The sequence below is a fragment of the Pipistrellus hanaki genome (assembly GCF_964339955.1).
Source record: "Pipistrellus hanaki genome assembly, chromosome: 12".
NCBI classification, from domain to species: domain Eukaryota; kingdom Metazoa; phylum Chordata; class Mammalia; order Chiroptera; family Vespertilionidae; genus Pipistrellus; species Pipistrellus hanaki.
Genome location: NC_140514.1, coordinates 14,895,782 through 14,906,091, shown reverse-complemented (window position 1 = coordinate 14,906,091; position 10,310 = coordinate 14,895,782). Strand labels below are relative to the sequence as shown.

Below are 10,310 nucleotides of genomic sequence, written 5' to 3'. Positions count from 1 at the left end.
TGTTTGGGCCCCAGGGGGACAGGGAGAGGCCGAGCACTCGCAGCTGCTGGGAACGCTGGGAAAGTTGAATCCTCCCCCTCCAAGAGGCCTGTCCAGTCCTCCTACCCCCACCCCCTCACTGAGGCCTGGCCCGGCTGGGCCAGAGGACAGATGGCCCAGGGGGACGAGTTTGGTCAGTTCTTTATTGATGATCCGGGCCCTAAAGCTGCCCCTCGACACAGGGTCTCCCTGAGCCACCCAGAAAGGGCTGCACCTCCTGGGACCGGGAAGGGGCCAGAGGGGGTCCTCGTCCTACCCTTCCGAGCTCACGTTCCGGCTCTGAGACGTCCGGGGCGCGCCCCTGCACCCTCGAGGTTTACATCTCGCTGTTCTCCAGCTGAATAGCGTGGACCTCAGACTCACTCGCCGGGGCCTTATACTCCAGCGTCTCCCCTGGGAGCTCCTCCGCTTTCCTCCCAGCGTCCCTGGCCTCGGCCGGGGCCCCAGCCTCCCCTCCGGGGCCGGGGGCCTCTCCTCCGGCCTCCTGTCCAGTCTCCAAGGACCCCTTCCCGGCCTCCACCTGCCCCTCCTCCTCCCCGGGCCCCACGGCTTCCCGTGCCTCTGGTCGTGACGGGCTCTTTGCCAGCGGGGGCTGCCTCCCCGGGTCCTGTGGCTCCGGGGGCCCGTGGCTCTCAGGGTGCCTGGGGGCCTCTCCGGGGAAGTTGATGAGCTCTGCCGGGGTCATGAGCCCGTCCCCGTTCAGGTCCTGGGTCTCCAGCACCTCGTCCACCAGCAGGACCACCTGTGGGCCCACACAGCTGCCGTGGGGTCTACAGGGACCTGACATGTCTCCCGGACCCCTAACTCCCGTCCCCCCCACCGCCCCTCTCCCATCCCTGTCATGCAGGCTCTGAGCATTCCTGGAGATTCACCAAAAAAGCCAAAATGAAAAAGACCAGAGCCCCAAGGAGCTGGGTCTCCTTTGCAGGACAAGGTCCCCCCCCACCTCCCAGCAGGGCTTACTGGGTTGGTGGTGGGAGAGTCAGCGGCTCCGGGGGCCAGAGCTGCTGTCAACATGGACATCAGCTCCAGGCCGTCCAGCTGTCCACTCTGGTCATAGTCGTGGAGGGCAAAGAGGTAGAGCAGGACTGGGGGGGAGAGGCTGGATCAGAGGCCCGTCAGAGGACAGGAGGAGGCAGGAGGCAACGGGGCGGCCGAGGTCAGTCCCGCTCTGGCTGCCCTGAGCCTCCGTCCACGGTCCCCCCCAAACCCGGCCCCTCACCCTGCTCCCGGCTCATGTGCTCCGGCTCCTCTTCCATCCTCTCTAGTCCCTTTAGGTAGCTCTGCAGAAGTCTGCCAGGAGAGCGGACAGTCAGCCCCTGAGAGGCCAGCCTGCACCCCACGCCTCACGGTCAGGCCCCCAGCCCAGCGACTCACCGCAGCTGCTCCTGGCCTGGCTGGAAGGGGTTGGGGAGGGGCTGCTGCTGCACTTCAGGGACCAGCCTGGAGGAGGGAGGGGAGGACCAGCCTTGCAAAGAGCCTCCCTGATGGCCCAGCCTCCCAGCCTCCCACCCCCAAGCAGAGTTCTCACCAATTCCCCAAAACCTTGTGGGGGGAGATTCCTACCTCGGATGGTCAGTGAAAACCCTTAAAACCTCTGGTCAGGTGGAGGCCAGGCGAGGCCACAGCTCATCCAGACAAGGTGGAGACCCAGGCAAACAGCGCATTCGGGGTAGGACAGTGTAGGTTGGGGAATGGGCCAGCGGGCAGTGTCTGGCTGAGCTCAGAGGCCTGCCCACCCTGATACAGGCCCGTTTACCCCAGGACGCACACCGGCCTCTTTATTTCCCCCAGCTGAGGCCACGTATGCTGGTGTAGGGGTTTAAAGCTGGTGGAGGGGTTTAAAGCTGATGGAGGAGTTTAAAGCTGGTGGAGGAGTTTAAAGTTGATGGGGTCTCTGCCAGTCTTGTTTGTTTGTTTGTTTGGGTCCATCTTTAAAGCTCAAGATTTGCTTTCAGTTTTGGACGAGGCTCTCTGGCTGCCCGCGCCGATCCAGGGCTGTGACCCAGGGAGCTGGCAGAAGCTGCGGCAGCACCTCTGGTCACGGCTGCTGGCCCTGCCGCTCCTGTCTGTCCCCCGCCCCGGCCAGCTCCCCCTCTGCACAGGTACGAGAAAGGTGCGCAGACGCCGAAACCGGTTTGGCTCAGCGGCAGAGCGTTGGTCTGCAGACTGAAAGGTCCCAGGTTTGATTCTGGTCAAGGGCATGTACATTGGTTGCAGGCACATCCCTGGTGGGGGGTGTGCAAGAGGCAGCTGGTCGATGTTTCTCTCTCATCGACGTTTCTAGCTCTCTATCTCTCTCCCTTCCTCTCTGCAAAAAATCAATAAAGTATAAAATAAAAAAAGAAAGAAAGGTGTGCAGAGAGGTGATCCTCTAAGTCTCTGCGTTCCCTCCCTGTCTGGAGAGGACTGCAGCCCCTTCCCTGGCCCTCAGCTTCCTCCGTGAGTTCACGCCTCATTGGGACTGAGCTCCTGGCTCCAGTGAGTCCAGCAGACACGGATCACGTGCCCACTGTGCGGGGCACTCTAACGGGCTCCAGGCAGAGGCTGAGTGGGTGGCAGGGATACAGAGGTTAGGCAGCGCACGTCCCATTACCTGGTGGGTCCATCCTTGGGGGCAGCCTGGCTCAGGGGCAGCAGCAGCAGCACTAACATCCTCATCGTCAAAGGAGACATCTCTCCTGGAGCTGGAACAGGTAACACCGGCCCTAGGAGCAGAGTTAGGGAGTCAGGGGGAGGGGTGTCTGCACAGAGAGGGGATCGGATCGGTGGGGAACAGCTCCCTCTCCCTGCCTCCATCTCTCCCTGCCTCCACCTCTCCCTGCCTCCACCTCTCCCTGCAGCCCAGGTGACAGGACACAGGGACATCTGTGACACCACCACGACCCCCCCACCCCCCACCCCAGAACTTTGCTCAAAGTAAATCTGACTCCAGATCCAGGTGTAAGGTGCACAAAGATCCGACCCTCCCACACCCAGTCCTCTTGCCCCTCGGTGTGAGAGGGGCTGGGAGGAGGCAGTTCCAGCACCTCTCGTTAGTTTCGCTGGCTTTACAGATGGAACCAGCTCAGAGAGGTTAAGAAAAGGGCACATTGGAAACAGAGAGTCGCAAGAAGACGCGCACTTAGAGAGGCGGGCCGTTAGACTGTATGGATTAGAACCTCACCGAAGAACAAGTCAAAAGAGGCGCAGACTCCATGAAACAGGTCTAAACTCAGGGAGGGACTGAAAACAACAAACCAGAGTCAAACCAACAGGGGCCCCAGGAACTGGTGCTGACGAAGGGCCAGTGGGAAATCAGATCCCAAGATGAAGGAAAAAACAAAAGCTTCCCCCTCAGACCTGCATTGTGCAGGCCCACTGGCCACAAAGCCACGTGATTACATAACAACCGTCAGAGAGAGGGGAGCGTGAAGCTTCCTGACGAGCCCCGGGTGCGGGCCCGCAGCTGCACGCTCCCGAGGAGGCGGACGCACACGCGGCCGAGACCCGAGACCCGGTGCTCGCCTCCAGGTGGAGGAACCGCCGGTCCGGGCAGGGGCTGAGGGACCCTCTGAAGCGGTGCCTTGCACACTGGCTGCCCTGAACGTTTCTGGAGAAAGGTTCATAGCGTTCAGCGCATTCTCCAAGAGCAACCATGGCCCCGACAAAGCTCAGAACCACGGCAAGGGGCGGCATAGCTTTCTAAGGCAGTGGTCAGCAAATTGCGGCTCTCGAGCCACATGCGGCTCTTTGGCCCCTGGAGTGTGGCTCTTCCACAAAATACCATGGCCTGGACGAGGCTATTTTGAAGAAGTGGCGTTAGAAGAAGTTTAAGTTTAAAAAATTGGGCTCTCCAGCCAAAGCCTGTTTGGCTCAGCGGTAGAGCATCGGCCTGCGGACTGGAAGGTCCCGGGTTGATTCCGGTCAAGGGCATGTACATTGGTTGCGGGCACATCCCGGTGGGGGGTGTGCAGGAGGAGCTGGTTGATGTTTCTCTCTCATTGACATTTCTAGCTCTCTATCTCTCCCCTTCCTCTCTGTAAAAAATCAATAAAATATATTTATAAATAAATAAATAAACAAACAAACAAATAAATAAATAAATATTGGGCTCTCCAAAGAAATTTCAATTGTTGTCCTGTTGGTATTTGGCTCTGTTGACTAATGAGTTTGCCGACCGCTGTCCTAAGGGGTGCGGAGGAGCAGGCGAGCACCTGGTAATACAGGTGGGAGCCTGGCCCAGCTGCACCAGCTGAGCTGCCCGGGGAAGCACAGCTGAACGTGGAAGTCCACACGGAGACGCAGCTGCCGAGAGTCCTGGAAACTGTTCTCGGTGTTCTGTGCACCCGCTGACCCCAAAGGATATAGTGAGTCTGCACAGTTGGTCCACAGTCGCCAGTGGCCCAATGGGTTCTGAAGCCGCAGCTGCCCAAAGGTGTTGGCACACGTTGGCTGGCAACATGGTCCTTGTGCTTTAGTTGCTGGACCCGGGAGAGAACCTAAGGTCTTGGGCCCATGCAAGGGAGGCAGCTGGAGCCGAGATCCCGGAGTAACTGGGGACCCTCAGAGGTCCCACCACAGTGGACACCCCCCCCCCCCCCCCCCCCCCGGCAGAAGAGTGGACTAGAGAACTCTCCGGGCCTCATGTCCGGGAGTCTGCTGGTAAACGTCCCAGGGAAAGTAACTCCAGAGCTGGATAAAAATAGAAAGTATCTTTTCCAATGTCATGAGTTGGCAAGAAAGTAAGAACTTCTCAGTACAGAAGCAGTAAAGCCGGTAATCTCGAGGAAAAGTCAGCTCCTAGTCAGCCTTTGCCTTAAGACCGTTGGCCAAACCCAACCCCGGGGAACCAGAGATATCAGTTGAGTGCTTTGTGCCACAGAGACCAGAGAGATAGCCTGGGCCATGCAATGGGGGGAGACTAATGGGAGGTTCAAACAGCTCCACTCTCAATCCGAGGAGGAGCGACAAGTCAGAAGGGCAGCACAGAGTCAGGCTGATGTTGACCTTGGTGCTGAGAAGGAAGGAGGAAAATGTCCTCCTGAGAATGTGCAATAAGCCTGCTCCAAGGCGGGTTCGAGGCCAATCAATGCGGCCTCTGTGGCTCAAAAACCGAAGAAGGTCGTTTAGTGTGAAGTGGTACCTGGTTGATAGTGCGCCCAGCTGACTGACAGAAGAAAATGTCCACCTTGTCTGAAGGAACACAACTCCAACCCAGGGCTCAGGGAAGCTCCATAGCTAAAGGTTCCGGGAGCGTGAACTCACAGGCCAAAGTCATAAACAGACAAGGAAATAAGACCCTGTGAATAAGAGCCAGGTAAACAATGGCAGGCAAACCCCGAGCTGTGAAAACTAAAGATATTACAATTCTCACACACATATAATATTTAATACATTTTAAGAAATTAAAGAGAAGCTTTCAACTATGAGGAAGGAATAAGAATATAAAAAATGACCAAGTAGATGTGAAGATGAACCCAATATAATATATGCAAATATAAAGAAAAGATTGATTAAAAAAAAAAAATACAAGGAGCTCTGACCGGTTTGGCTCAGTGGATAGAGCATTGGCCCGCAGACTGAAGGGTCCCAGGTTCGATTCCAGTCAAGGGCATGTACCTTGGTTGCGGGCATATACCCAGTAGGGAGTGTGCAGGAGGCAGCTGATCGATGTTTCTCTCTCATTGATGTTTCTAACTCTCTATCCCTCTCCCTCTCTGTAAAAAATCAATAAAATATATTTAAAAACAAAGGATGAAAAAAAATACAATGAGTGAGTTACACGGATTGGACACAGGTGATGTGAGAATTAATGACATGCAGATATGCACCTGGGAGCCCTCAGCCACCAAGGCAGAGGTCTGGCGGCCCTGAAGCCACCATGCTGAAAAGGCCAAGAGGAGGAGGCATAGAGATGCCTGAGGAGCCCCAGCCATTCGCCTCCAGCTGCTCACACCTTCCCAGCCCGGGACCACACAGGTGATTCCAATCCCCGGCCTTCAAGCTGCCTCAGCCAACACAAGATGGAGCAAAAAAGTACTTGTGTCTATGCCCTGCCCAGACTGCAAATGCTCTTGTGCTCAGCCACTAAGGCTTGAGGTAATCTGATTCTCCCTCCCTTTCTCTCTGAAATCAATAAAAACATCTTTTGTTTTTATTCTTTTATTCTTTTCTTCCTTTGCTGGAACTCCACTGCTCCGAAACCTTCAGTGGCTCCCTATTTCTATTACAATCCTGAGTCCTCTCCTGGGCATTCAAGACCTTCTACAATCAAATATCAAGTTATCACGTTAGACTCACCTTCCAGCGCTCTCTCACACTAACACTCTGCTTCCACAGAGGGGTTAGTGGAGTCTCCTGACATACTTTTCACTTTCTCTATTTTTTTATTTTTTATTATTATTATTATTATTATTATTATTATTATTATTTTGTTAATCTTCACCTGAGGATATTTTCCCCCCTTGATTTTTAGAGAGAATGGAAGAGAGAGGGAAAGACAGAGAGAAACACATGGACTGGTTGCCTCCTGCATGCACCCTGATGAGGGCCCAGGCCGGGGAGGACCCTGCAACCAAGGTATGTGCCCTTAACCAGAATTGAATCCGGTACTCTTTGGTCCACAGGCCGACACTCTATCCACTGAGCCAAACCAGCCAGGGCTTTTCACTTGCACTTTCCAGTGTTTTGGGCCGAGCTGTTCCACCCCCTCCCTGGAATATCCCATCCTGGTCGTGCTGCACCTCACAAACTTAATCCAGTGCCTGTGGACCATTTGTGTCATCTAAGTAATATTCTCTCAAGTAATGCTTCCACCGGTGACATTTTTGGGACAGGTAACCCCCCTCTCCATTATTTAAAGGAAGTCAGGCTCAGCCTGGTCCGAGTGGCTCCGTCGGTTGAGCACTGACCATGCACTGAAAGGTTGCCAGTTCAATTCCCAGGTAGGGCACATGCTTGGGTTGTGGGTTTGACCCCCCAGTCAGGGAGTGTACTGAAGACAACCAGTCAAAGTTTCTCTCTCTCTCACTCCTTTTTTCTCTCTAAACATGTCTTCCTCAGGTGAAGATTAAATAAATAGATAAAGGAAGGAAGTCAGCCTAAGGCATTTCTAGTAATAGTAATGAGGTGGGCATAATGTGATCCATTCACACACATTTCTAAGTATTTACAAAGCATTTGTAAGCAACAGAAATAAAGCCATTATTGAACCACTGCCTGTCAAATAAAAACATTCTAATCATTTTCTATAACCATAGGTGCGAGCATAATTCACCCTAATGGCCACATGAAAGCCACCACAACTGCCAGTTAACCGTTGTGATGTAATTCAGTAAACTTATTCACATCCTTCCTACACACACACACACACACACACACACACGCACATTCCCAATACCCTCCGGCCTCGTTTCTTCAAGCCTTTGCGCCTGTGCATGAGAGGCGAGCGGCCTTGGGGTCAGAAAATCTGCCTCTCACAGGCTGACGGGTGGTCTGGGCAGGGGTCTCTGGCCCTGGGACCTTCGTTTTAACAACCCAGGGTAGCAGCTCCCGTGGGGGATGGGAGGGTGCCACTCGGTGATGTAGGCCAGCTAAGAGGCCGGCAGCGAGCAGATGCTTCCTGGGGAGTTCAGAGTCTCCAGGACGTGGCAGGGCCTTTGGTCTCCCCCAGCGCCCCTGCCACGGCCATGCCACCTCCACTCCCTGGAGGAGGGAGCCCGGCGCCCACAGCGCATCCATGCATTTCTTGCTCATTCTGTCAGGAAGTTATTTGGGACGGAATCCTCTCCCCTAACTTACCTCTGGTGCCGCCCAGCATCACCCCCACTCCCATACCTCCACCCCCACCCCACAGCCCACACCGCCCCCTCCCCCTGCCCGAGAGAAGAGCCTGGCTGACGGCCACAGGGCCCCCACCTGGGAGCGGGCTCCAGCCGGTCCTCCCGGTGCCTCTTCGGCTGGCTGTCTAAGGAGGATGGGCTCCTGCAGCCCCCTCCCAGGCTGTCAGGAGGGAGAGGCGCTTGGGTGACTGAATCCTCCAGCCCCGCGGAGGGCGGGGAGCCGGGCTTCCCCCTCCTCCGCCCGCTCTCAGGGTCACCCTCCCCGAAGGCCCGCTGCGCCGCGCCTCCAGCTGCAGGGGATGCGGAGGGACTGCGCCTTCAGCATCGCTCAGAGCCAGGAGGCCGCAGGGCCCCGCGCCCGCACCCCACGCCCCGGAGGCTGGGGCGAGGGTCCCCGCCTCCCCCCACCCCTCTCCAGCCCGCTGGCCCGGCCGGGTCTCCGACCCACCTGCGGCAGCGCGCGGCTCCGGCGGGGGCGGCTGCGGCGTGGCCGGGGCTGCGCGCCAGCTCCTCGCCGCCTCCCTGGCAGCTCCACGTGGCCGCTCCACGTCGCCCTCGGGCCCAGCCGCGCCCTGGCCGGGGCACAGTCCTGGTCGCCAGCCCGAGGGAGGGCAGGGCACCGCGCCGCCCGATCCGCCCCGCCCGCGGCCCTCGCAGCTCCTCCAGTCTCCCCGCCTGCAGCTCCTCCAGTCTCCAGTCTCCCCGCCTGCAGCTCCACCAGTCTCCCTACCAGCTCCCGCTGGGAGGGAGAGAGGGAGGGGTGAGAGAGAGAGAGGTTGGAGCGCATGGCTGTGCGTGGCAGGAGCCTGTGGCTCAGCAGGGGTGTTTGTGTGGCTGTGTGTCCGGGTGACTGTGGGCCAGAGGGAGTGTGGCCAATGTGGGACTGACGGTCTGGTGTGTGACGGTCTGGTGTGTGACGGTCTGGTGTGTGACGGTGATGGTCTGGTGTGTGACGGTCCGGTGTGTGATGGTGCAGGAGAATGAGGACGGTCCGGGTGGTAGGGTATCTGGGTGAACTCTGCCTGAGTTGTTTGAGATCCGCAGTGACAGCTGTGGCTGCTGGTTTCCAGTGCCGGTACCTGTCCTATCTTGGTGTGGCTGTGACTGTGACTGCACCTCACGGAGAAGTGGCTCCGTGTGAGACCTGGAGGGGGGTGTGGTGGTGGCAGTTGTTAGCCCGTGCAGAGTGTGGCTGCAGCTTTGTGGTCAAAATGGAGTGTCATCAATGTTAGTCACAGTGGTCAGTCCTCCACCGGGGCTTCAGACTGCACCTCCATCCACCAGCCCCAGGACTTAGTTCTTTGAATAAATGACTTCTTACCTCGCTGCAGTCTTCATCTTCTCCTTCTCCGTCAGCTGCTTCCCACCAGCTCCCACCACAACACACCCGCTCTCATCAGGCTCCCGCCCTCTGTCCTGGTGGACTGGACTCTGCCGCCTTGGATCACGGTCACTGTTGGTTTCAGCAGCACCGTTTCTCTCTCTGTAGTCATTTCTTCGTTTTCTTCATGCTTCAGAATTCCTCTGGGCTCTTTCCCCACTCCCCATCTGTTCATGTGCTCATCTGCTGCTGTAGCTTCCATCACTCTGTGTTGTAGGTTGAATTGCATCCCTCAAAGTTTATACGTTGAGGTCCTAAGCCTGGATTCCTCAGAATGTAACCTTCGCAAGTAGAGTCCCTGCAGATATAGTTCGTGAGGATGACTTCATACCGGGGTAGGGTGGGTTCCTAACCTCATGTGACTGGCATCCATATAGCTGTGGGGACACACATGGAGAAGAGCATGTATCGATGCAGGCAGAGGTCGGGTGGAGCTTGGATATGACAGTGAAAGCCAAACATTGTGAGCAAAACATCAGAACCTAGACGAGAGGCCTGGGACAGACTCTTCCAGAAGAAATCAATCCTGCTAACACCTTGATCTTGGGCTTCTAGTCTCCAGAATTGTGAGATTCTAGTCTCCAGAACTGTGATTCTTCTAAAAAACAAATCTGAATATGTGCCCACATCTTCATCAAACTCTCTGATGGCTTCGCCCCACCCTTAGGATAAACTCGCACATCCTTCATATAGCGGCGCACAGCCTGGTTCTGGACCATCTCATGGGCTCCAGCCACACCACATTCATTTTGTTCCTAAGAAGCCTCTCACATCCAGGCTCTGCTCCGGCTGCTCCCTCTTCTGGAACAACTGTTCTCTGCTGGCCTCCCCCTTGCCTGCCTGGAAATCTCCTGCTCGCCTCTTGGTTTTGCCTTAAGTGTATTGCCATTTAACATTTGGGCATTCTTCCTCTGATCCCATGGTGTTAGCACCATGCTCTATTGCAGGGTTTCCGCCCTGACTACATACATGAAGCTTCCTGAGAGCTTTTAAGTTATATTGATATTTAAGCTCTGCCTCAGACCAACTATAGGGTGCCCCCCTCACCCCCCAAATGTATACGAACT

General features: G+C 56.2%; 1 protein-coding gene across 3 annotated transcripts; it reads right to left on the bottom strand.

Moving 5' to 3' along the window:
- Positions 1 to 162: 162 nt before the first annotated feature.
- Positions 163 to 8,583, bottom strand: CGREF1 (cell growth regulator with EF-hand domain 1). Of its 3 annotated transcripts, none has more exons than XM_084900135.1 (6): positions 8,311 to 8,583; positions 2,636 to 2,747; positions 1,417 to 1,482; positions 1,262 to 1,332; positions 1,003 to 1,127; positions 163 to 781 (listed from the first exon to the last, which is right to left on the bottom strand). In XM_084900135.1, exons 2-6 carry the CDS (start codon positions 2,713 to 2,715, stop codon positions 356 to 358), a joined length of 768 nt encoding a protein of 255 aa, XP_084756261.1. In that variant the 5' UTR covers positions 2,716 to 2,747; positions 8,311 to 8,583; the 3' UTR covers positions 163 to 355. The 3 variants fall into 3 exon arrangements, with proteins under 3 accessions (XP_084756261.1, XP_084756262.1, XP_084756263.1); XM_084900136.1 differs by lacking the exon at positions 8,311 to 8,583 and adding an exon at positions 7,939 to 8,025; XM_084900137.1 differs by lacking the exon at positions 8,311 to 8,583 and adding an exon at positions 5,165 to 5,281.
- Between the last annotated feature and the right edge of the window lie 1,727 nt (positions 8,584 to 10,310).

Excerpts from the sequence above, each read along its gene's own strand:
- CGREF1 (XM_084900135.1), bottom strand. The coding sequence starts at position 2,715 with ATGTCTCCTTTGACGATGAGGATGTTAGTGCTGCTGCTGCTGCCCCTG. Across the intron at positions 1,483-2,635 it reads CCCAAGGATGGACCCACCAG|GCTGGTCCCTGAAGTGCAGC; the intron begins GTAATGGGACGT and ends TCCCTCCTCCAG. Across the intron at positions 782-1,002 it reads ACTCTCCCACCACCAACCCA|GTGGTCCTGCTGGTGGACGA; the intron begins GTAAGCCCTGCT and ends GTGGGCCCACAG.